This window comes from Sus scrofa, chromosome 14, assembly GCF_054392235.1.
Source record: "Sus scrofa isolate SSC_HxYL_T2T_F1_AM1 chromosome 14, Sscrofa_HxYL_maternal_Yorkshire_Landrace_v2.0, whole genome shotgun sequence".
In the NCBI taxonomy this organism is placed as follows: domain Eukaryota; kingdom Metazoa; phylum Chordata; class Mammalia; order Artiodactyla; family Suidae; genus Sus; species Sus scrofa.
Window position 1 is genome coordinate 146,865,159 of NC_139396.1, and position 27,845 is coordinate 146,893,003.

At 34.6% G+C, this 27,845-nt stretch overlaps 1 protein-coding gene across 3 annotated transcripts in view; it reads left to right on the forward strand.

Annotated features, from left to right (window-relative positions):
* The window catches only part of NHLRC2 (NHL repeat containing 2), an 80,076-nt gene that overhangs the window by 22,532 nt on the left and 29,699 nt on the right, over window positions 1–27,845 (forward strand). For 2 of the 3 annotated variants that reach the window (XR_307818.4, NM_001243561.1), the window contains 3 exon segments: window positions 3,627–4,082; window positions 6,427–6,548; window positions 13,251–13,380. Coding sequence is in view for 2 of the 3 variants with exons in the window: in NM_001243561.1 (NP_001230490.1) it covers window positions 3,627–4,082; window positions 6,427–6,548; window positions 13,251–13,380 (708 nt within the window). In the remaining variant the exon portion in view is untranslated. 3 annotated transcript variants of the gene reach the window in all.

The following is a 27,845-nucleotide window of genomic DNA, read 5'->3' on the forward strand; positions in this document are numbered from 1 at the left end:
TATTCTTAATTACTAGAGTATAGTTTGATATGGAACAGCAAAATCTAGCTTACCAATTATAGTAATTGGGCTTTCTATATCATTTTTTTTTTTTTTTGTCTGTGGATTTGGGTCACACGGAGAGTGGTGTTTCTGCATTATTAATTTGCTTCTTTTATTGCTCAGTATCTGGATATTCCTAATTGTTTTATCTTTGTTGTGAATGCTTTTCACATTAAAACATTTTTCCCTTGTCATGCTTAATGCTTTTGGGCTTGAAATCTACCGGGATCACACATTGTGGTGGTATCGCTTTCATTTGTGCACATACTTACGCATATCTTTAGTTTTAGCTTTTCTGATTCACTTTGTTTCTGATGTGCTGCTAATGTGCAAAATGTATCTAAATCTTTTTAATAGATGAGTTAAACCCATTCACATTTATAAGTAGTATTATGTAATTCGTGTGTTAGGTTTTATTTGTTCTTAACGTGTGGTTTTTGCTGTTTTATTTCACTAATTTCTTTTGATATGTATAAAATATATTTTATGGGCTATCTTTGTACTTATAACTTTCAAAAATAATATAAGTAAGGAATGTGAGGCACAGAGATGTTAAGTAATATTGCCAGGGTAAAACTGAAAAATAGCTCTGACTTGAACTTAGCCGGAACCCAGATTGGGACTTGAACCCCTGTGCCGGGCCTTGAACCAAGGGAAGGCCAAATTGGGTCTGAACCCACTTTTTTTTTAATTAGAATCACTCACTTGACATCTGGAATTACTGAAGTTCAGGTTCTTTGTGTCTCAGTGCAGAAGGAATTCAGCGAGAGACAAAGCAATGGGCAAGGAATAGATTTATTAAGATAAGAACACTTGGGAGGGATGCATGTGGGCAGGCAGAGAAGCTCTGTCCCAGGTGGGCTGTCCCAGGTGGGCTGCATTTTTGTAATCCAAGGGAAGTGGGGCGGGGGTGTGGGGGGAAGACCTCCTCCTTTCTCTTCAAGTAGACTTCAGTCTTAGATCACTAGCTCCTCCTTTGCATTGGGTAAGAGGCCTGCGAGGCCAAACTCGGACTGTCATGGAGCTCATTCACATTAGCAGAAGGGTAGTAACATAGGTTAAGATATGTTGAATCATCTCAGGTTTCTGTATAATGAGGGTCTCGTACTTTGGAATGTCATCTTTGCCTTAAATTCCTATCTTTGGTTCTAAGGACGATTATCTTGCTAAACTTGAATGCAGGCCTCATTTTATCTTTCATTTAATGACCTGAGGCATAACTTGTGCTTTTATTTATGGTTTTATAGTTAAGCAAGCCTGCCTCTTTCCATGATGTATTGATGGCTTTCCTGAGTGATTATCACAGTGGTCTCCCAAAGTTCCCAAGGTTTCTGTCTCTATCTGTGGTACCCTACTGGGACTTGTACAACTACCTGAGTAACTGTTCTACTCTCTCCCTATCAAAGGTAGACTCAGTACATGATGAAGCCAGAATGTGAATTCAAGGAGTCTGACTCCAAAGCTTATTCAATTTTTTTTGAAGAACTGTATTGTGGCATATATGATGACATGCAGTAAACTACACATATTTGAAGGGTACACTCCTTCCCACTCCCCCCACTGCCCTTCTACCTAGTCTCCAAGCAACCACTCATCACTTTTTTTTCTGTATCTGCTTTCAAGATGTTTGTGGGTTTTTGTTTTTTTTTTTAATCTTTGGTTTTTAGCACTTTATAGTGTATATAGACATGGTTTTCTTTCAATTTATTTTGTTTGGGGGTGTGTTAACCTTCTTGAATTCTGTGGATTTATATCTTTAACCAAATTTTGGAGGTTTTGGTATTATTCAGATTTTTTTCTGCCTCAAGCTCTTGCTACTCTCCTGGGATTCCAGTTACATGTATAGATTTTTTTAAACTATTCCACAGGTTCATTGGGGCCTGTTCTCAATGCAAAGCCATGAAAGGGAAACAAAACAAAATAAAACGGAAAACTCACTCTCCTGTAGTTTTGCTTTTCCAAGTTTTGACTGAGCTCTAATCATTTACTTTTCTGAGTCATCAAGCATGTGTTTGTAGGGATGTAATGTGTTTTGGTTTGGAGTTAATAGTTGTAATGGAAGGATGAGCTGTCAGGTACTTAAACCTCCCAATTTGTGTGGTTTTATTTTTTATTTATTTTTTTATGCTGGTTTATGTAGTTCTTAATGACTGTGTTGGGAGATTCTAAGTTACATAACTGTTATAACCTTTACTGTTTTGGTATAGTCATTGAGTTTTTCTCTGAATCCAGCCTCATATTTTTTTCCTATATTATTTTCTTGACATACTATATTGATTAGATAAAAGAAGTATGTTGGTTTTAGTTTTCAGCAGTTCTGCTATCCAGTAAGGTTTGTTCTAAGAATTACATCATAATTCTTAGATGTAATTTTTTTTTTTTTTTTTTTTCGATTGACTGTGCCCAAGGCATGTAAAAATTCCCAGGTCAGGGACTGAACTCATGCCACATCAGTGACCCAGTCCCTGCAGTGACAATGCCAGATTCTTAACCCATTGTACCACAAGGGAACTCCTATAGTAGGAATTTTAAATAAATCAGAGGCCTTATACCTTATGGAAACATCTTGTTCATGATCATTCTGTTAATCTATAATGTAGTTAGGTCAGAAAAATTTAAAAGGATAATATGACAGTAAATACCAACAAAAAAATCATAGTCATGGTGAATTTCAAAGGGGCTTCTAACAGGTGGAAAAAAGTTATAAAATTTCAACATCTTCCTAAGAAAATAGAATTTTTTTTTTTTTTTTTTTTTTTTTTTTTTGGTCTTTTTGCTATTTCTTGGGCCGCCCCTGTGGCATATGGAGGTTCCCAGGCTAAGGGTCGAATTGGAGCTGTAGCCACCGGCCTACGCCAGAGCCACAGCAACACGGGATCTGAGCCACGTCTGCAACCTACACCACAGCTCACGGCAACACTGGATCGTTAACCCACTGAGCAAGGGCAGGGACTGAACCCGCAACCTCATGGTTCCTAGTCAGATTCGTTAACCACTGCGCCACAACGGGAACTCCAGAAAATAGAATATTTTTAAAAGCTTTTTCTAGATAAAGGACAGAGTTTTAACTTTGAGATACCTACTTTTTTTTTTTTTTTTTTTTTTTGGCTTTTTGCCATTTCTTGGGCTGCTCCCGCGGCATATGGAGGTTCCCAGGCTAGGTGTCTAATCAGAGCTGTAGCTGCCAGCCTATGCCAGAGCCACAGCAATGCAGGATCCAAGACTCGTCTGTGACCTACACCACAGCTCACAGCAACGCCGGATCGTTAACCCACTGAGCAAGGGCAGGGATCGAACCTGCAGCCTCATGGTTCCTAGTCGGATTCGTTAACCACTGCGCCACGACGGGAACTCCTCTGCATGTTTTTGATCATGTATGTTTTTATGTAGTTATCAAGATTGAATTGAGATTTAAATGTTAATTTTTTATGCATATGTTTAAATACAGTTAAAGATACTAATTCAGTCTTTTCTCTTTTATCTCTGACCATTTATACTTAATAATGGTCCTAAACTAATGCGTGGATGATGATATTCAAATTTTAATACCTCACAGTGTTCAACTTTTAATGTTTCCCATTTAGATGGTCTTCTGATTGTTGGAGTTCACTCGGCTAAGTTTCCAAATGAGAAGGTCCTGGATAATATTAAGAGCGCTGTTCTTCGGTACAACATCACCCACCCCGTGGTTAATGATGCAGAAGCCAGCCTTTGGCAAGAACTAGAAGTTTCCTGCTGGCCAACCCTGGTCATACTTGGACCCCGTGGAAACATGTTGTTTTCTTTGATTGGAGAAGGACATAAAGATAAATTATTTTTGTATACTTCAATAGCTTTAAAGTATTACAAAGACAGGGGACAGATCAAAGATAATAAAATTGGAATAAAGCTCTACAAAGATTCTTTGACACCTTCACCATTGCTGTTTCCTGGCAAAGTAACGGTAGACCATGTTACTAACAGATTGGTAATAGCAGACACTGGACATCATAGGATTTTGGTTGTCTGGAAGAATGGACAAATTCAGTACACCATTGGAGGTAAAGTTTGCTAATTATGATATATAATATATTTTACATTATAGATGTAAAAAAGTTCTAAGGAAATGCATTAAAATTGAAATTTATAAATAAGAATTTCATCAGGAATTATTTTGTTAATTAATGTATGGCATCTGAATTAATCTCACTCCCTCAAAGACAAACAAAACTACCCAAAAAACTTAAGATCAAAAAAAAGAAAATCTTTGGTCTAATTTTCAGGAATATTTGTATATTCCATCTTATTTTTTTCAAAGAACTGCCGTATTTATTGTATCTTATGAAAATATTTTATACATTTTAGATTTCAGGCATTTTAAATGGAAGTATTATATTTTACTTTCCGTCAAAATATAGCCATCTCTTTTTTAAACCGAGATAATACCCTAGGAACTTCAGACTTAGATTATAAAATCAACAACCTAGGATTTATACATCATTATACTTTTCTCTCCTTCCACAAGATCTTAAGCATACTTCTGAATCATTCCCTTTGGTTGTAGCAAAGTAGAAGTAGCATGCAGTGATAGATCTTCTTCTTCCAGGTCTCCCCAGTCTAAGATCTAAGAAGGGGTCTTATTGACGTCTTATATAAGTCATAAAACCTGTTAGGTGCACTATTAATCTTGTTCATCCAGGTCGAACTGACCTCTAACAACATGTTAGTCAAAGAGAAAGGTAATTCATCTTTTTTGCAATCCTCTATTAGGCACACATGTAGCTTAGTACATAAAGGAGGGATATCTGCATTCCTGATACAAATACACTAATCCTAGTCCTAAACACGGGGGGGCTCTTCTTAGTATGCTAAGGTATTATTCCCATAGCTTTTGGGTCATTTCTTGTTTGTTGTTTCTCTTGGAATATGTGTGTGTTTTATGTTGTTTATTTTGTTTTGGCAACTTGGTATTTTGGTTTATAATAGGCAATTATGAGAATTGTTATCCAAGAAAGCATCTGTTGTAGCAAATTAAATTTAAATAGTTAAAAGTTTTTAATAGATGCGAAAATTTTCAAAATAGTGTAGTGAAGTAGCGAAACCAGCAGCAAGCTACCTTTCTCAAACATATTTCTAGGAATACTGTTATCTTATGATAAAGTAATAATTGTCTGCGTTTTTAAAAAGACCCCTGTGGACAGATACACTCAGAAGTGCTGGCGAAGTGTGCTTTAGTAGATTGCCAGTGGTGGTGATGTCATTGTACTCGGATCTTTTACTCTGCTAACGTAGCTCGTGAATGTATGGGAAGGGATTTTAGTATACAGTATTTTCCAATCTGAAGTGATCATAGTACTCTCCTTTTTTTCCTCAGGGAACTCTCACCACCAACAGTAATAGTATTATTAATAATAGTAATAATAGCAAACCAAAAAAATAGGCCTGGCTTTATTCTGAGCACTTTACCTATATTTATTTAGTCTTCACAGTGCTACGAGTTAGTTTCTCTTTTGTAAAATAAACCAATTATATACCTAAGACGCACAGAACTTATCCAGATCGTCATTTAGGAGGAGCTGGGGTTTAAACCAAGCCTGTTAGGCTCTTGAGTTCATGTCCCTGGCCGCTGCGTTACGCTACCTCCCTTAGCACCTAGGACTAGGACGGGAGTTCTGCAAAGCAACGTGTGGGGATGCTGGCTTAGAGGCTTTGAATGGCTTGTCCTCTGGTGACAGAAGTAACAATTGTGTTTTATTATGCTGTGTACCTGCCACCCTTGAAACTCCACATGTATTACAGAAGCTGAGAAGTAGGCCATTAAACCAGAATAACTCTGTCTCTCTTAAAATCTTTATGAGATAGCCTAGAACTTTGTGGCAAGGTGAAGTAGGAAATATAAGACTTTTTAACCTGGAATTCATGGGCTATTATGAAATGCCTGAATGGTCTTCATGATCTAGGAACCCCTTGAAATTGCTTGTGACATTTTATGGGCATGTGTATTTTTCTAAGGAAAGGGTTCATAATTTTCATTGTATTATTGAAGGAGTCTATCTTCTAAAATTGTTAAAAATCATTTATCTAGGTACTAAAAGATTTAGGTTATTTCTTATTCTTTCTAAGCCTAGGTAATAGGTAATTAAGATGCTTTTTAAAGTAATTTCTTCTGATATATACTACCAAAGTGTACTAGTAACCATTATCTGGAAAGCCCCGTCATTAGCAAAACTTTTACTCGAGAAAAATAGGTATCTTGAGAAACAGTATAGTATTTAGGTAGACGTATCATATTATTTATATTAAAATCCTAGTTTTAAATACAAATTTTATTTTTTTTGGTTTTACTTTGAGGTAACTTTTTTAAAAAGTGGAAAAATACTGTCTCATAGCTACCTTGTCTTTTAGGACCCAACCCTGGAAGAAAAGATGGAATATTTTCAGAGTCAACTTTTAACTCACCACAAGGTGTAGCCATAAGGAATAATATCATATATGTGGCAGATACTGAAAACCACCTTATAAGAAAGGTAATTTTCCATTTTAAATAACGTTTTAATACTTCTAATCAGAAAAACTTATATTTACTTGCTACATAAATATTTGAAGTAAGAGGGTGTTACTTAAATGCTTTTGATTATCCTCATTCAGCTGTTCTAGAGAAGTACTTACTTGGCTTTAATTTTTTTCTTAGGTATCTTGTTTTTCTGTGTATCAGTCGGTAGTTGTCAGAGAAGACAAACCTATCAAGTCCTTTTTTTTTTAAATTCCATATTTCAGAGTCATGTGCCTCATCACCCAAAAGCTTTTCATTTTGAATTATTTTCCTAACCACTATTTATAAAATGATGCTTTGTTCTTTTCCAGTTAAATTGTCTAAAACCTAGGAGGAAAAAAAGCACACCACGCCTGCCTCCCTTCCGCTCTTAGTCTTTGCTCGGAAATGCTTGTCTGTCAATTAGTCTTAAAATTTCCTTTCTCTCACTGTAAAGGTAAAATGTGATCTTGTTTTTAGAAAAATGAATTAATACCTAAAGGTGAAAAAGTCTCTTATCATCTGTTCAGGTTCCCCAGAGGTAATGAACCATTCTACTCATACAAATAAATGTATATTGAAAAGCCTGTCTCTAGGGAATCTTTTTTTCTTTTTAAAAGTGGAATCATAATGTATGTACATAATTTCTGCATTCTTCTTTTATCTTAATTTTTCCATATTAGTCTTGAATGTGACTGCATAGTATTCCATTGTAGAAGTACCTAGTTATTTTAAACATTCCTTATTGATGAATAGTTTGCTGTAATCCATTGGTCTTTAAGTTGCCATCTATTTGGAAAAAAGTAAAGTAACTAAGTTCATTTAACTCTTCATTAACTAAGTTCAATTCTGTCTAAAGGTATTGTTTCAGGTACTGCCTTGCTTTTCTTGCTATTTCTTTCTTGATATTTTTGCCCATTTATGTGACAAAATTATCAACTAATATACGTATACCTGGAAAAAACATATATAGGACATATAGTGATAACCACTGCAATGCGAATTTTCATGAGGGCATGAAATTTGTTTTCTTAACTGCAAAAATCCTAAGTATTTAAATCAGTGCCTAGCCCTCAATAGGTGTTTAGTAGATATTTATTGAATGAATTTATGAGCAAATAACAGCTGTTGAATGAAGCATTTTTCTAAAGCATATGTAGCTCCTAATTTGAAAAGATGTTACATAAAAGGATTTTGTGGATTTATAAATTAAAACAGCTTTATTTTTGGAAAGTTTTGGAGACTTTCTTCTTAGAGATTTTAATATAGTGCTATATTGTGAATACATTAGTGGGAAGGGATGTGTGTGCAGTATTTCTAAACTTATTTGACCAAGGCGCCCCTTTTAGGCAGAACTTTTCATAGGACTAATGACTTAATGGTATATAGTTTGGGGAAAGCAGTTTTATATTACTAACTACCTAAAGGTCAGTATTTCTTTATCATATTTTTGGGGTTGTGTGCTTCTAAAATCATCATAGTGTCATAGGTATCTAATAGGATATGGAAGTAGTAAGATGTTTAGCCCACAATTTATGGGGAGTACTTATCTTTTTTTAATTGTATATTATTTCTCTTGCTTTAGGACTTAGTGGGTTTTGGAATATAAACTGTATATCAAATACTTTTTAAGTAGAATAAAATCATTGTAACAAATATGGGTTACTCAAGGTAATTTTTATATTTTATGACTTAATGTCTGCAAAAATGGAAATACAATACCAATTACAGTTAATCTCCATTCCCACCCCTAGCACTAGTCTACTTTCTTCTGCCTCTATAAATTCGCCTCTTTTGAGCATTTCATATAAATATAATCATATAATATATGATCTTATGTGTCTGGCTTCTTTCATTCTGTGTTAAGTTTTTGCGGTTCATCAGTGATGTAACATGTTAGTGGTTAATTCCTTTGTATTGCTGAGTAGCATTACCACATTTTACTTATTCATTTACCAATTGGTGGACATACAGGGTGTTTCCAGTTTGGGGCTCTTATAAATGATTCACATGTTAAGTTTTGTGTAGACATACATTTTCATTTCTGTTGAGTAGGTATGTAAGTACTGTAATTGTTGATTCATATGTTTTATGTTTTACGTTTAACTTTTTGAGAACTACCTAAACTCCTAAACCATAGTAGGTTCTACCTGTGGGTTCCGTTTTCTCCGTATCTTCATGTCTTCACTGTTGTTTAATCAGTTTCCTTTTTTAAAATTCTAAGTACTACTAGGTGTGAAGTGGCCTATCACTGTGATTTTGAATAGGCATTTTCCTAATGAGGAATGATGTCAAGCATCTTTTCCTGTGCATATGGATCACTTGTGTATGTTCCTTTGAGAAGTATCTATTCAGACTCTTTGGCCATTTTTTTAATTAGATTATTTTTGGTTTTTACTCTTGAGTTGTAGGAGTTCTTTATATATTCTAGATACAAATTATTTATCAGATATATGATTTTCAAATACTTTCCCATATTCTGAGTTTTTTCACTTTCTTAATCATGTGTTTTGATGCACAGAAGTTTTAAATTTTGATGATTCCCAATTTATTTATTTTTTTCATTTCTTATATTTTTGGTGTCATGTAAGAATCCATTGCCAAGTCCAAGGTCACGAAGATTTACTCCTATGTTTTCTTCTATGAGTTTTATAGTTATGGCGGCTCTCATAGTTAGGTCTTGGATCCATTTTTAGTTTATTTTTGTATATGGTATGAGGCAAGGGTCCAGCTGCATTCTTTTGGATATAGATATCCAGGTATCCCAGAATAATTTGTGGAGGAGACTATTCTTCCTCCATTGAATAGTCTTGGCACATTTTAGAAAATCAGTTATTCATATGTGCATGGGTTTATTTCTGGACTTTGAAGTCTATTCCATTGATCTGTGTATCTGTCCTTATGCCAATACCACACTGTTTTGATTGCCCTAATTTTTAATAAGTTTTTAAATCAGAAATTATGAGTCTTACCACTTGTTTTTCAACGTTGTTTTGACTGTTCTGAATCCCTTGCATTTCCATATGAATTTTAAGATCAGCTTCTCTATTTCTACAAAAACTCCCATGTGTTTATCATATAAGTAATTACATTTTTTTGAAAAAAAAAAGATAGTTTTATTTTGACTCATTTTTATATTTCTTGTTTCATTTTATTATATTGTTTTTAAGCATTTCAGCAATAGTGGGGGATCTTGTCCTGCTCATAATCTTGAATGCATGCAAGTTTAGTGTTTTCTGTAGCTTTGGGAAATAAAATGTTTATGAAGTAAAGAAACTTTTTATTCCTAGTTACTTAGAATTATATTATGATTTTATTAAATGTATTTTCTACATGTATTGAAATAATTGTATAGTTTTTTGAATTTGGCATGCTGATGTGATAAATTATATTAATAGATACTTTTGATGTTGAATCATCTTTTTATTCCTGGGATGAACCTTACCTTATGAATTTTTTAAAAAGTCAAGTTGGATTTGATTATCCAAAATTATATTTAATATTTTAAAATTCATGTTCATAAAGTAAATGGCTCTATATTTTCTTGAACTGTTCTCACCTGATTTTGCAATCAAGGTCACACCAACCTCATCAAATGAGCTAGTTTTTTTTTCCTGTTTTTTGGGATAATTTGTCTAACATAAGAATTAATAGGTTTTGAATATTTATTAAAACTCCCCTGTAACATCACCTTGGCCCAGGGCTTTTTCCAAGAGGAATTTTTTGATTATCCTATCAGTTTCTGTGTTACATTTCTTAAATCACGATCTGTTTTAAGGGCCCATCCATCTCTGCCTATTGTATTTTTGCAGATTGTATCTTGCAGATTTTGAGTTCAGTAAAAATATGGATAAATCTACATTGATGAACATTCTTTATGATTTCAGGAGATTATAGAGCAGCTACTAAAAATAATGCAGGAGAGAATATGACCAAAATAAATGAATGCAATTCACCATAGTAACAGAATAAAAGGTAATAACCATCTGATTGCTTTATTAGATTCAGAAAAACATTGGAAAACATTTAATACCTAATCATGATAAAAATTAATAAAGTTGAAATGGAAATAATGTCCTCGGTATGATAAAGGCCATCTACAAAATCCTATATAGCTACACTTAATGCAAGGTATTGAATGCTTTCCCTTCAGAGCTGGGGGAACAAGGCAAGGGCCCTTATTCTCACCACACCTACCAAACATTGTACTGGAAGTACTATCCATTATAATAAGGCAAAAAAGAGAAATAAAAGGCATATAGACTGAAAAGGAAGAATAAGTGTCTGTATTTGTCAGTGACATGTCATGTATGTAGAAAATTCTAAGAAATGTATACAAAGTTATTTGAATTAATAAGTGAATTTAGGAAGGTTGCAAAAATACAAAGTCAGTACATAAAATCAATAGCGACGTTCCCATTGTGGCTCAGTGGGTTAAGGACCCAGCATAGTCTCTGTGAGGATGTGAGTTGGATCCCTGGCCTCGCACTGTGGGTTAAAGGTAAGGCATTGCTGCAAGCTGTGGCATAGGCCTAAGCTATAGGTCTGATTCAACCCCTTGCCCAGGAACTTCCTTCCATATGCTGTGGATGTGGCCATAAAAAAATAAAATAAGAAGATCAGGGGAGTTCCCGTAGTGGCGCAGTGGTTAACGAATCTGACTAGGAACCGTGAGGTTGCGGGTTCGGTCCCTGCCCTTGCTCATTGGGTTAACGATCCGGCGTTGCCGTGAGCTGTGGTGTAGGTTGCAGACTCTGCTTGGATCTTGCGTTGCTGTGGCTCTGGCGTAGGCCTGTGGCTACAGCTCTGATTCGACCCCTAGCCTGGGAACCTCCATATGCCACGGGAGCGGCCCAAGAAATAGCAAAAAAAGACAAAAAGAAAAAAAAGATCAATGGTATTTTTATATATTAGTAACAGTCCACTGAAAATTGGAATTTTAGAATTCTGTTTACCTAGCAACCAAAATATAATAGAATAAATTTTAAGAAATACAGGAGTTCCCTGGTGGCTCAGCAGGTTAAGGATCTAGTATTTTTACTGCTGTGGCGGGGGTTCGATCTCTGGCCTGGGAACTTCCACATGCCCACAGGTGTGACCAAAATAAAAAAGACTTGTACAAGAATATTAATAGCAACTCTGTTTAAAGGCCCCAAATCAATAACAGCCCAAGTATCCATCAGTAAGAAAGTATGTAAGTAAGCTATGATATTTCTTTGATGGTATACTGCTCAGCAATAAAAAGGAACATGAATAAATCTCAGAAACATGTTGAATGAAAGGAGCTTCATACAAAAGAGTTGTCATTGTATGATTCTATTTATCTGAAATCCTAGAAGCGTAAGTAAATGATGGAAAAAATTAATACCGTTTGCTGCTGAGGTCAGTAATGACTGGAAAGAGGTGTGAAGGAACTTTCTGGAGTGAAGGTAGCATTCTGTATCTTTATGTAAGTATATGCATTTATGAGATGCATTTTATACATTTATGGAAATGATTTTATACATTTATGGAAATGCATATACATTTTATTTATATGCATTTGTGTTTATGCATTTACACATTTATGAAAATTCATCAAATGATTCAATTAAGATTTGTCCATTTTGTTGTAACTTTTGCCTCAAGAAAGGAAAAGGGAACTTTATTTAATGATAAGCCTACTGAAATATTTAGTGACTGTTTACTGATGTTTATGATTTACTTTGAAATGCATCAAAAATGTAATTGCACTGAGGGACTGGTAGCTGGATAAGATAGGTGATAAAGCAAGTCGATGAACTGTTTGTTGGTAGTAGTTGGTGGGTATGTGGATGTTTGGTGCAAAATTCTTTCAGCTTTGTTTGAAAATTTCTATGATATAATATTGGAAGTGTATTCAGGAGATAAAAGCAGAACATCTTTTTTTCAGTAGAGAGTATTAATTTTCTTTTGGTTTATGATGTAGAGGAGGCAGTAGAGTATAGTAGAGCTAGAACTGGTTCAGATTCCAGATCCTTGACTTACTAGCTGTGAAATCTTAACTTAATGACCTGTGCCTCTCTGTCCTCTGAAATAATCCAAATCACAGTCATAGGATTATTGTGGGGATGGTTGGATGATTCCTGAATCAGTGCCTAGCACCTATTAAGCTCTAATGTGTGGATTACTAGCCAAGCTTAATTGAAATACATACATTTAATTTTAAGAAACAAATGTTTTTTCTCAATTTTGCTTATAATTTTCAAATTTCATCTTCTTTTAAAATATTTTTTATTTTTGTCTATTTAGGGCCATATCCACGGCATATGGAAGTTTCCAGGCTAGAGATCGAATCTGAGCTACAGATGCCAGCCTATGCCACAGCCATAGCAACACCAGATCCAAGCCACGTCTGTGACCTACACCGCAGCTCATGGCAATGCCAGATCCTTAACCCACTGAGCAAGACCAGGGATCAAACCCGAGTCCCCATGGATCCTAGTTGGGTTCATTACCGCTGAGCCACGAGTGGAACTCCCTAAAATATTTTATAGTTGAGGTGTGATCAACACCAGTTCTGATGGAGGCGTGATGGGGGGGTGGTAAGAGGAAAATGGAGCAATGGATGGGTTGGGAAATGAAAAGGACTGAGTTTTAGGTGTTTATGTTGCACATGTTTTCAGTATGTTCTATTGGAAATAGAGGCATTGCGTAAAGCATGTGTTAATTTCTGTAGATTGACCTAGAAGCTGAGATGGTGAGCACTGTGGCTGGCATTGGAATTCAAGGTACAGATAAAGAAGGTGGAGCTAATGGAGAAGAACAGCCCATTAGTTCCCCTTGGGATGTAGTTTTTGGAAGGTCAGGTATGTAAACTTTTCATATTAAATGTATGTAATTTTACTAATTAAAGTAAGCTTTTTAAAACATGGGAACATTCATTTAGATTAATTCTATTGCTAGTTTTTTTAGGCTTTTATACCTATGCTTGGGATTTGTCAATTGTATAAAAACAAAGCCAGCATCATATGTAGAAGATATATATATCATTATATACAACATGTAACAATATTTACATATTACACTTTATACACAAGATAGAGTATATATTACTCTAATGTTAAAGAATTTTAGTTACAGCTAAGCTAGTTCTAAATGTTCTTAATTGGAGGGATAATAGTTTATCCTTCAGAATTTCAAAAGATTATTTATGTACTGTACTGTTTTACAATGCTCTTTTATTTACTGTGGTATGAAAAATCAAGAAATGACCAGGTTTTTTTTAGATTATTAAAATTTTTATTGACTAATATTTTCTTTTAAATAGTTTAAAAAAACTTTACCTATACACAGTGGAATATTAGTCATAAAAAGCAATGAAATCTTGCATTTGAAACAACATGGATGGACCTAGAAGGTATCATGCTAAGTACATTTGTGTATGAAATCATACACAAATACTCTATGATTTCACCTGTGTGTGCAATCTAAAAACAAAACAAATGAACAGACACGATAAAACAGAAACAGTCATAGATATCAAGAACAAACAGGGAAGAGGATAGAGAGGATGAGTGAAATAGGTGAGGGAAATTAAAGGTATAAACTTCCAGTTACAAAATAGTCACTGGAATGATGTGTACATTATGAAGAATATTGTCAATAATAATGTAATTTCTTTGTGTGGTGACAGATGGTAGTTAGATTTATTGTGATCATTTTGTAATGTATAGACTCATCAAATCACTATGCTGTGTACCAGAAGCTGACATAGTGTTTGTTACGAGCTCTATTCTTCTTCAAAAAATTAAACAGACATAGAGAAAAAAATGAGATTTGTGGTCACCAGAGGTGGGGGGAGGGGATGGGGACACTGGTTGAAAGTGGTCAAAAGGTACAAAATTCCAGTTATAAGATACGTAAGTATTTAGGGCTATAATGTAGAATATGACTAATGTAATTAATACTGCTGTATATTATGTCTGAAAGTTAAGATGAGTAAATTGTAAGAGTTCACATCACAAAGAAAAAAATTGTTTTTTCTTTTTTTTTTTTAATCTATATGAGATGAATGTTCCCTAAATTTATGGTAATTATTTTGTGGTATATGTCAGTTAAATCATTATGTTGTACATTTTAAACTTGTACAGTGCTATAAATATTAATTACGTCAATAAAATGAAGAAAAAGATAAAAATTAAATTTGAATATAAAACTTTATCCTACTGAATTATATAGATAATTGAAAATGAGATTTACCTTATTTTTAGTCTTTATTATCTGAATAAAAGACAATCTAGGAGCACTAGTACTCTTATTTTTCACTGGCATGTTTAAAACCAGAGTAATAGAGTGACTAAGCACCAGCTTAGTTGAATGACTTTATATTTGAGATTATTTTTATGATGCAATTTGGTTATAATTCAAAGACCTTAATTTTTTTTCATTGTGATTAACTTTTCATAACATTTTAAATATTTGTCAAATAAGTAAATGAACTTCTGGTACTACCTGCACTTAAAATATGTAACCTAGGTATTTTGTGTAAGTTATTTTTGAAAATTCCATTTTTGGAATTCTGTGACCTAGAGTTGTTGTGGTGGCTCACACTGTAGAGGGGTTGGAGAGGTAGAAGAAGCAGCGTGTCCCAGGAGCAGTCAGTAGGAGGATATATTATATGTAGAGGTTTTAAACACAGCGATAAAACCAACTGCGACTCAGTCTTCTTTTTATCACCGTGCACCAGCAATTCTAAATAATTTCAGGGTTAAAAATACTTACTCCTGTCAGGACTTAAATCGCTCTTGCCTCCCTGCTTTCGGTGCACAGCTGAGCTTTTTAAACATAAATCTTACAGACGGAAAAACAGTCTGAAATGTATCTATTAGAAAAATAGTCAAAGTGGATGAGAATTATTATGTTGCCATGCTATTATGCCCTCCCTCAAGGAAAAAAGAAATTCTGCTCTTAGTATCTAAGTCCCCAGAGATTTATAGTTAATACAAATATAGCAATTCAGTTATTGATATTTATATTTTATATCTTATAACCTGTGTTTACTTTCTGTCAGTAATTGCCACAAGAAAAACTTCATAAGAAATCATCCCCAAACTCAAACAAACCTGAACCTTTATTTCGCATGTGGGCTTGGGGTTCACTTGATCAAGACGGAGCCTGGACTTGGTTCCAGACTGTTCCTTGAGTCCAGATCTGTTCCATTTGTTTTTTCCTTTTCCTTGAACCAGTAGCTGACTGAGGCATATTCTTTTGGCCAAACGCTGGAGACTAAGCCCAGTTACACACATTTTAAGCCTTTGCCCATGTCATATCTGCTTACCTACTGTCATTAAAGCAAGTCTCAAAGTTAATATAGGGCAGGGATATGCACCTTGCCTACAACAAAGCCATGGCAAGGGTGTGATTGTATACTGTTACTACAGAAGAATAAAGGATCAAGGCCCGTGATGCAGTCTGTCACATACATCAGAATTTACAGTGCTTAAAAAAGGTATACTTTACTGGATGCTTTGCTAATGGATTTGTTTAATGGCCAAAGAGTACTTAAATATTTTTCTAGGCTAAAAATTTTTCAGTTGTACTTGATGGCATGGAATTTCTGGTTGTTTATCTCATATTGAGAGTACACCCAAATTGCTTTCCAAGGAAATTGGCTTTGTTGACAAGTACTCCCTCAGCTTCCAACTGAAGTGATGTGCTGAGACTAGGTCTTAATAAGCTCAATTTTTAGAAAAGGAAGTGAATCCTACCTTAGCACAATAGATCGATAGGAAAAAGCATATGGCTCTGCATTTAACTTTACAGCTTCACTCAGGGTACTTGGCAAGAGGAGTCATCTTGAATGTGCTTAAGTTCAACACCTTTCAGAATGCTCACTTAGAGAAAATGATTTTCAAATACTGTATGAAGGACCTTTAATCACAATGCCTTTTCTAGTCTAAGAGTTTTAACCTTGAGTTATATACATAAGGCATTTATGGTTCGGCTTTGCATGCTTAAATTTCACAGGAATTCTATTCAAGATTGGGGGAATTGGTCAGGTTCTTATCAGAGTTTCAAAGTGGTATGTTACCCAAAAACATTTCAAGAGCTACTGCTCTTAAGCATTTTAAATCACTCTAAAATCTAATCCTGGATTGATGTATATTGTTGGAGTATGGGGAAATAGGATCAAAGAATATTTGCTCTCCTAATAATTATTTTTACTAAACTATTTTTGGCATCATTTCACTCATTTAAAAATATATTAATATATAAACATATCTTACATTCATTTATATTTATGCATATGTTTCATATTAATGTATTTCATAAAAATACAGTCCTATAGCTTTTTTTTTTTTTGCCATTTTTTTTTTTTTTGCCATTTTTTGGGCCGTTCCCGCGGCATATGGAGGTTCCCAGACCAGGGGTCGAATCAGAGCTGTAGCCACCAGCCTACACCAGAGCCACAGCAACGCGGGATCCAAGCTGCGTCTGCGACCTACACCACAGCTCACAACAACGCCGGATCGTTAACCCACTGAGCAAGGGCAGGGATCGAACTCGCAACCTCATGGTTCCTAGTCGGATTCGTTAACCACTGTGCCACAATGGAACTCCCTATAGCATTTTTAACTGTTCTTATTACATGGGTTTGCAGTTAATTTCGGTTATTATCTTATAAATAACTCTCTGGTTACCTACTGGAGAATTTTTTTTCTGGTCTCTATGTTATAATTATACTTTTTGCTCAACATTAGGTTTGTTTTTAAGCTCCTGGATAATCTGAATATCCTAACTGATTATGTTTGCATTAATATTGATTGCTAGGAAACTTAGAGGCAGATTTATCTTTAGCATAATGGAAACATGATATTTGTTTTTTTAGTATTAGATGGCCACATCTTTTCTACCTATTTGTCTATTTGCTTCAGTTTTCTTATTTAAAATTTCATCTTATTTATTTCCTTGTAAACTGTCTGAATACTTTGTGAAATAAAAGTAGAAGCAAATAAATCCAGTAGAATCTTTTACTGAAATGATTGGTTAGATAATTGATCCATATAGAAAAAAATCTGTTAAATATTAGAATCATAGAACTATAATAAATGCTTTATTTTTAATTTAAGAATTATTTTTAAGAACTAAACGAGCACTTTTTAACCCATCTTTTGATGTTATGTCAGAGTCTTTTCTTCATGTGTCTCCTGACAGTTTTATACCAAATTGTACTGTTTTGCTTTCCTTAAACTGTGATGAGAATTTTTAAAACACCTGCAAAGAAATCTGAAGGTTGAAATTTTTTAAACCTATTCTTTCCAATTATCTTTCTTTTTCTTTTTTTAATCTTATCTCTGACTTTATTTAAAGTATAGCTGATTTACAATGTATTCATTTCAGATGTACAGCATAGTGATTTAGCGTTATTTAAGATTATACTCCATTATAGATTATTACATAATGGCTATAATTCCCTGTGCTATGCAGTATATCCTTGTTGTTTTATACATGGTAGTTTTATCTGTTAACTTCATATCCCTATTCATTCCTCACCTCTCCCTTCTCCCCTTTGGCAACCAGAAGTGTGTATTGTGTCTGTATCTGTTTCTGTCTTTCATATACATTTGTTTGAATTATTTTTTAGATTCTACATAAAAGTGATACATAGTATTTGTTTTCTTCTGTTTGACTTATTTCAGTAAGTACTATATTCATTAGGTTCATCCATGTTGCTGCAAATGGCAGAATTTCATTCTTTTTTATGGCTAATAGTTTGTTGTTTCTATATAACATATCTTTAATTTTTAAAAAATTTTTTATTATAGTTGATTTAGAGTGTTTCTTCAATTTCAGTCATACAGCAAAGTAACCTAGTCAGACATGATTCTCTGTGCTGTACACTAGGGCTCCATTGCTCATACATTCCGAATATAACAATTTGCATCCAAAAACGTTGAACTGCCTGAAACTGCCTGTCCGTCCCACTCACTCTCCCCTGTCCCCTTGGAACCACAAGACTGCTTTCTTTGGCTTTGATCTGTTTCTGTTTTGTGGATAGGATCATCTGTGCCATATTTTAGATTCCACAATGATATCATACATATGGTATTTGTCTTTTTCTTTCTGGCTTACTTCATTTAGAATGAGAATCCCTAGTTCTATCCATGTTGCTGCAAATGGCATTAATTTGTCTTTTTTATGCCTGAGTAGTATTCTGTTGTATATATGTACCACATCTTCTTAATCCATTCATTTGTCAGTGGACATTTAGGTTGTTTCCCATGTCTTGGCTATGGTGAATACCACTACAATGAACATAGGGATGCATGTATCTTTTTCAATAAAGTTTCATCTGGATATATGCCCAGGAGTGGGATTCCTGGATCATATGGTAGTTCTATATTTAGTTTTTTGAGGTACCTCCATACTGTTTTCCATAGTAGTTGTACCAGTTTACATTCCCACCAACAGTGAAGGAGGGTACTATTTTCTTCACACCCTCTCCAGAATTTATTTGTTGACTTGTTAATGATGGCCCTTCTGGTAGGAGATGGTACCTTCCTGTAGTTTTGACTTGCATTTCTCTAATAATCAGTGATGTTGAGCATTTTTTTCATGTGCCTATTGGCCATCTGTATGTCTTCTTTGGAGAAATGTCTATTTAGGTCTTCTGCCCATTTTTCAAATGGGTTGTTGGTTTTTTGTTGTTGAGTTGTATGAATTGTACATTTTGGAGACAAAGCCCTTCCCTTGCCTGTTGCATCATTTGCGAAGATTTTCTCCCATTCTGTGGATTGTCTTTTCTTTCTTTCTTTTTTTTTTTTTTTTAATGGTTTCCTTTGCTGTACAAAAGCTTTTGAGTTTAATTAGGTCCCATTGGTTTATTTGTGTCTTTATTGTCATGAGATGGATCAAAAAAGATGTTGCTGTGATTTATGTTGAAGAGTGTTCTGCCTGTGTTTTCCTCTAGACGTTTAATAGTATCTGGACTTATATTTAGGTCTTTAGTCCATTGTGAGTTTATTTTAGTGTCTGGCATTCTAATTTCATTCCTTTGCATGCAGCTTTCCAGTTTTCGCAGCACCATTTATTGAAGAGACTATCTTTCTTCCACTGTATGTTCTTGCCTCCTTTGTCGTAGATTAGTTGACCATAGGTGCTTGGGTTTATTTCTGGGCTTTCTGTCTCATTTCATCGATCTGTATTTCTGTTTTTGTGCCAGTACCATATTGTTTTGATAACTGTAGTTTTGAAGTATTGTCTGGCATCACGAAGGTTGATTCCTCCATTTCCATTTTTCTTTTTAAGTATTGCTTTGGCTATTTGGGTTCTCCTGTGTTTCCATTACAAATTTTAAAATATTCTGTTCTAGTTCTATGAAGAATGTCCTTGGTAATTTGATAGGGATTGCACTGAATCTGTAAATTGTCCTGGGTAGTATAGTCATTCTGACAATATTGATTCTTCTAATCCAACAGCATGGTATATCTTTCCATCTCTGATTTATTTCATCAACCTCTTATAGTTTTCAGATAAGTGTTTGGTCTCTCTCTGTCTTTTTTTTTTTTTTTGCTTTTTAGGGCCATACCTGCAGCATATGGAGGTTCCCAGGCTAGGGGTTGAATTGGAGTTGTAGCAGCCAGCCTATGCCACAGCCACAGCATTGCAGGATCTGAGCTGCATCTTTACCCTACACCACAGCTCACGGCACCGCCAGATCCTTAGCCCACTGAGCAAGGCCAGGGATCAAGCCTTTGTCCTCATGGATGCTAGTCAGATTCGTTAACTGCTGAGCCACTGTGGGAACTCCAAGTGTTTTGTCTCTTTAGGTAGGTTTATTCCTAGGTATTTTATTCTTTTTGATGTGATGGTAAATGGGATGGTTTCTCTGATTTCTCTTTCTGATCTTTCATTGTTAGTATATAGAAATGCAGTCTATTTCTGTGCATTAATTTTGTATCCTGCAACTTTGCCAAATTCATTGATGAGTTCTAACAGTTTTCTAGTACTGTTTTTAGGGTTTTCTAAGTATTAGTGTCATGTCATCTGTAAACAGTGATAGTTTTATTTCTTCTTTTCCAATTTGGATTCTTTTTATTTCTTTTTTTTCTCTGGTTGCCTTGGCTAGGACTTCCAAAACTATGTTGAATAGTGGTGAAAGTGGACATCCTTGTCCTGTTCCTGATCTTAGTGGGAATGTTTTCAGTTTTTCACCATTGAGAATGATATTAGCTGTGGGTTTTTCATATATGATTTCTGTTATTCGAGGTAGGTTCCCTCTGTGCCCACTCTCTGGAGAGTTTTTAGCAGAAAAAGGTGTTGAATTTTGTCAAAAGCCTTTTCTGCATCTATTGAGATGATCATATGATTTTTATTTTTCAGTTTGTTGATGTGGTGTATCACATTGATTGATTCGCAGATATTGAAGAATCCTGGCATCCATGGGATAAATCCACTTGATCATGGTGTATGATCCTTTTAATATATATTTCGATTAGTTTGCTAGTATTTTGTTGAGAGTTTTTGCATCTATATTCATCAAGATATTGGTCTGTAATTTTTTTTTTTTTTTTTTTGGTATCCTTGTCTGGTTTTGGTATCAGGGTGATGGTCGCCTCATAGAATGAACTTGGGAGTATTCCTTCCTCTGCTGTTTTTTGAAAGAATTTCAGAAGAATAGGTGTTGACTCTTCTCTGAATGTTTGATATAATTGCCTGTGTAGCCATCAAGTTCTGGACTTTTGTTTTTTGGAAGGTTTTTAATCACATTTTCAATTTCGGTACTTTTGATTGGTCTGTTCATATTTTCAGTTTCTTCTTGGTTCAGTCTTGGTAAGTTGTACTTTTGTAAGAATCTGTCCATTTCTTCTAGGTTGTCCATTTTATTGGCATATAGTTGTTTATAGCAGTCTCTTATGATCCTTTGTATTTCTGTGGAGTCAGTTCTAATTTCTTTTTCATTTCTAATTTTATTGATTTGAACCCTCTCCCTTTTTTTCTTGGTGAGTCTGACTAAGGATTTATCAATTTTGTTGATTTTTTTTCAAAGAACCAACTTTTAGTTTAATTAATCTTCTCTATTGTTTTCTTTGTTTCATTTATTTCTGCTTTGATCATTATGATTTCTTTCTGTCTGCAAATTTGGGGCTTTGTTCTTTGTTGGTTTAGGTGTAAGGTTAGGTTGTTTATTTGAGCTTTTTCTTGCTTCCCGAGGTAAGATTGTATTGCTATAAACTTCCCTCTCAGCTGCATTTTCTGTGTCCCAGAGGTTTTGAATTTTTGTATCTTTGTTGTCATTTGTCTCTAAGAATCTTTTGATTTCCTCTTTGATTTCTTCAGTGATCCTTTGTTGTTCAGTGATCCTTTGTTGTTCAGTTCAGGAGTTTGTGGTTTTTTTGCTTTTGTTTTGTTTTGTTTTGCTTGTAGTTGATTTCTAGACTCATAGCATTGTGGTTGGAAAAAATGCTTGAAATAATTTCAACTTTTTAAAATTTACCAAGGCTTGATCTGTGGCCCAAGACGTGATCTATCCCAGAGAATGTTCCATGTGCCCTTGAGAAAAAAGTATATTCTGCTGCTTTGGGGTGGAATGTTCTATAAATATCAGTTAAATCTATCTGGTCTGTTGTGTCAGTTAAGGCCTGTGTTTCCTTGTTGATTTTCTGGCTAGATGATCTGTCCATTGCTGTAAGTGGGGTTTTAAAGTCCTCTACTATTATTGTGTTGCTGTTGATTTCTCTTTTTATGACTGTCAGCAGTTGCCTTATATATAGAGGTGCTGCAGTGTTAGGTGCACGTGTGTTTACAATTGTTATATCTTCTTCTTGGGTAGATCCTTTGATCATTATGTAGCATCCTTCTTTGTCTCTTGTGACTTTCTTTAATTTAAAGTCTGTTTCATCTGATATGAGTATTGCTACTCCCGATTTTCTTTGATTTCCATTTGCATGTAATATTTTCTTCTGTCCCCTCACTTTCAGTCTATATGTGTCCTTAGGACTGGAGTGGCTCTCTTGTAAACAGCATATATATGAGTCTTGTTTCCCAATCTATTCAGCCAGTCTGTGTCTTTTGCTTGGAGTATTTAATCCATTTACATTCAGTGCAATTATGGCTAACTATGTGTTTATTGCCATTTTGTTACTTTAGTCCATTATAGTTCTTTGGTTTGTGGTTCCTATGAGATTTTTATATAACCAGATGTGTGTACAGAATTGTTTTGGGTTGCAGTTCACTTATTTTCAATGTCTTATCTTCTCATGTTTGTTATTTTTGATATCATATTTGTCAGTGCATGGTTTTCTGCCTTTGTATTGTCTTTGTCTTTACCAGTGAGTTTTCTCATTTGAAATTTTCTTGTTTCTAATTGTAGCTTTTGCTTTTCTGCCTAGAGAACTTCCTTTACTGTTGTTGTAGAGCTGGTTTGGAGGTGCTGAATCCTCTTAGCTTTTGCTTGTCTGGAAAGGTTTTTTTTCTTTTTTTTCTTTTTCTTTTTTTTTTGGTCTTTTTAGGGCCACACCCATGGCATATGGAAGTTCCCAAGCCAGGGGTCGAATTGGAAATGCAGCTGCTGGCCTACACCACAGCAGCATGGGGTCTGAGCCACGTCTGCGACCTGCACCACAGCTCACGACAATGCTGGATCCTTAATCCACCGAGTGAGATTAGGGAGTGAACCCACGTCCTCATGGATGCTAGTCTGGTTCTTTACCACTGAGCCATAATGTGAACTCCCTGGAAAGCTTTTAATCTCTACATCAAATATGAATTAGAGCCTTGCTGGGTATTATATTTGTGGTTCTAGATTCTTCCTGTTCATTACCTTAAATATATCTTTCCACTCCCTTCTAGATTGCAGTTTCTGCTGAAAGATCAACTGTTATCTTTATGGGGGGATTCCCTTGTATGTTATTTGTTGCTTTTCCCTTGTGGCTTTTAATATTATTTATTTGTATTTATTTTTTGTCAGCTTGATTAGTGTGTGTCTTGCTGTGTTTCTCCTTGGGTTCGTCCTGTGTGGGATTCTCTGTGCTCCCTCAACTCTAGTAAGTGCTTCCTTTCTCATATTTGGGAAGTTTTCTTCCCAAATATAATCTCTTCAAATATTTTCTCTGGCCCTTTCTCTCTTCTCCCTCTGGAACCCCTATGATATGAATGTTGATATGTTTAATGTTGTTCCAGAGATTTCTTAGGCTCTCCTCCAATCTTTTCATTCTTTTTTCTTTATTTTTTCCTGTGGTTGAGATTTCCACCACTCTGTCTTCCACGTTACCTATTCATTCTTCTGCCTCCATTATCCTGCTGGTGATTCCTTCTAATGCATTTTTCATTTCAGATATTGTGCTATCCATCTTAGTTGGCCTGTTCTTTAGGTCTTCTAGCTCTTTGCTAAATATTTCTTGTAACTTTTCTGTCTGTGCCTCCATTTTTTCCCAAGATGCTGTATCATCTTTACTATCATCACTCTGAATTCTTTTTCAGGTAAATTACCTAACCCCTCTTCATTTAGTTGTTTTTCTGTGATTTTGTCTTATTCGTTTATCTGATAGCTATTTCTTTGTTGTCTCATAATGTCTAACTTTCTGTAATTATTGTTCCCTTGATGGCAGGTATGTAGATGCAGCAGTTGGTGCCTAGTCTTGGAGTTCTCAAGGGTGGTAGTGGTTCACTAATATCCAGAGCTTGTGATGGAAGCTGTGGTATTACGCTACCTTCCCTGGAGCTGGATGGCTGCAAGGAATGAGGTCTGTGAGTTGGCAGTGGTTCATGGTTCATGGGATTGCTTTTGTGGCAGGGGGAGCAGCACTGGTTCCTGCAAGCCCTCTTGCTTTGTGTGTGTATTGCATTGTGTGTGTGTGTGTGTACGTGTGTACGTACGTACCCCACATCTTCTTTATTCATTCCTCTGCCATTGGACACTTAGGTTGTGTCCATGTCTTGGCTGTTTTGAATAGTGCTGCTGTGTACGTAGGGGTGAATATCTTTTTGAATTATAGTTTTGTCCAGATGCATGCCTAGGAGTGGGATTGCTGGATCACATGGCAACTCTATTTTAAGTTTTTTGAAGAATTGCCATACTATTTTCCATAGTGACTTTACCAGCTTACATTCTCACCAACAGTATAGGAAGGTTCTAGCATTTGTTGTTTGTATTCTTTTTAATGATGGACATTCCAACTGGTGTGAGGTAGTACCTCATTGTAATTTTGACTTACATTTCTCTAACTAGCCATGTTGAAATCTTTTCATGTGCCTATTGGCCATCCATATGTCTTCTTTGCAGAAATGTCTATTTATATCATCTACCCATTTCTCAGTTGGATTTGTTGTTGTTGTTGTTGAGTTATATGAACTGTTTGTATAATTTGGAAATTAAGCCCTTGTCGGTCACATTATTTGCAGATATTTTCTCCCATTCCACATGGTGTCTTTTCCTTTTGTTCATGATTTCTTTTGCTGTACAAAAGCTTATGAATTTGATTAGGTCCCATTTGTTTATTTTTACTTTTATTTCTATTGACTTGAGAGATTAGCCTAAGAAAACATCCAATTGTTTTTCTACATCTAATTCACCAATCATTTGTATTAGCTATTTGCCTTTCTTGAGTCTTTCAAAGTATTCAACTTTGTTTTCAGAGAAACAGCTTCCTTTTTACATTCGTATTGAATTGGTTCTTATATTTAAATTATATAATTGTATAACTGGCTTAAGCATATGTAGGATTAAATGCAGCTTGAAGGGGACTGTGGTTGAGAATTGTTCTTATAGACACTCTAGTTCTTTAGTACTTTAAGAATCATAGATATTTCTGAAATTCTATCATAGGAATATGAGAGAAGATAGAATTGTCAGGAGCAAAACACAAAGAATAGATTCAGTATTTGATATCTTCATATATTCAGCTGTTCCACAGTGCACACAGTGGACCACAGCTACATCTAGAGCGTGGACAAGTATCAGGAAATCTGTTGAGTAGAAAAAGCAAGTTACAGAAGAGGCTTAAAATATGATTTCTTTTATAGAATGTTTAATAGCAAGTAAGACTAATTATACATTGAGATGTCCATCCAGACATGGTAAATTAAAAAATCAAAGAAAATGAAAAGCACAGATTTTTAGACTGGTGGTCGGTCACTTCTGGGAAGAGGAGGAGGATCCTCATAGATGCAGGAGTTTTCAAATAATATTCCCTTTTCTGGAGCTAGGTAGTGTGCACATGGATGTTTGGTTATTATTTAAACTTTATATAAAAACACCCACTCATAGTATGTTTAATTAAAAATTAAACCTTAAAAGGAAACAAAATAGTTCAAATAAAGAGAATGAAAAATAGCAAAGACAAATATACAGTTGAATATATAGCCCACCAAGAGACTTAGGTAATGCATAACATATTTCAAGAAGAGATTAAGGAAAGGGACTTGAAATACCTCTGATTATTTTATGTAATATGTAAATATGTATGTGTTTATATTTTTAAAAGTACCTGAATATTTAACCTAATTATGCCATTAGTGATTAAAAAGCATGAAAATAATTAACATAAAATTATTTTTATGAGAGTAATCTTCATCTTTATTTTTTATTACTGTAAATATGGTCAGAACTTTATAATGCACTAAAAATAAAATAACACCAATGAATTCATTTTTTCAGCAGAAACATTGCCATCTTTCTAAAATGCATATCAAGTCTGTGCTGACTCCACTCATGCCAGACAATAACCTGAGAATTTTTTTTTTTTAATCATAAAGGTCAAAACCCCTGCTAGACTCTTAAGTACTTAAGACTTTACCTGATTGAAAACCATTTACAGAAAGGATAGTGTGTATGAATCCCATTAACCTTCCTTGGCCCTCTAATCAGCATTTCCCTAGTTAGAAGTTAGGCTGTTCTTATACAGCCTTTAATGATCAAAATCCAACTATTTAGTATGCTGGTCTTGTAAATCTACAACTTAGATAATATGCTTCTCTGACTTCTGTTAATATGCTATAAAATACCATAAAAAATTCTCTAAAGATAATCTGATACAGATATTTTGAGATATAAACTTTATATAATGTAACTAGTGTGTTTTTATTTTAACAAAACAAAAATAGTTGTGTTTTTATATCTGAATAGCTTATCACATTGACTTGGTGTTTATACAGTTAAGTCAGATTGATGAGGTAGTAATTTGTAGAAAGTAACATTTATTCTTATTAGGTGTAAGTTCTAATGTGAATTTCAACAAATGTATAGAGTCATAACTATTGCTACAATCAAGATACAGAATATTTTCATAACCCCTAAAAGTTCTCTCATTCTGTTCAGCCTCCCTCCCGCCACCTCCACCACCCACTCCATCCACTGGCAACAGTGATCCGTTTCTTGTTCGTCAGTATAGTCTTTTATGTCTGGTTTCTTTCACTTACCATAATCTTTTGAGATTCATCCATGTTGTTGCATCTATCAGCATTTCTTTTTTTATTGATGAGTAGTATTCCATTGTATGGCTGTACCAGTTTGTTTATTCACTAGTTGATAAGCATTTTATCTGTCTCTGTGACAACTATAATTAAAGCCTGTAAGTGTTTGTGTACTGGTTTTTATGTGGATTTATATATTTATTTTCTCTTGGGCAAATGGTTAGAATTGAAATTGCTAGGTCGTATAATAAGTATATATGTGATATAAAAAAAAAAAAAACTGCCAGAAACTTTCCCAAAGTTGCTGTTTTTTTTAAAATTGTCCTTTTTGAATAATTTTGCTTCTGTCTTAAAGAACTTTAACATTTTTTGCATCTGCCAACACTGATTTCTCTTAGCTTTTTTTTTTTGGAGGTGGAGAAAGTAATTAGCATTCATTTTTGAAAGATATTTACTCCATGTATAAATCTGGATCAACTTTATTTTTCTTGGATATTTTAAAGATGTCATTCTATTGTATTATAGCTTACGCAGTTTTAAACAAGAGGTCTGATTTAATTCTATTTCTAGTTCCTTTGTATAAAAAGTGTATCTTTTCTCTGGCTGCCTTTAAGATTTTCTCTTTGGTTTTCAGCAGTTTGATATGTTTAGGAGTTATCCTAGAATTTCTCGAGTCTGTGGTTTGATGTCCTTCATCATTTGGAAAAATTCTCAACCATTATCTTTTCAAATATTTTTTCTGTTTTTTCTTCTTTTTGAGGTTTCAGTTATTCATATGTTAGATTCTGATGTTCACCAGTTCTTACATATTGTGGTTTGTTTTATTTCATCCTTTTTTCTCTATGTTTCAATTGTGTATTTTCTGTAACTTTAGGATCATTGTTTCCTGAGCTGCATCTAGTCAACTGATGAGCCTATT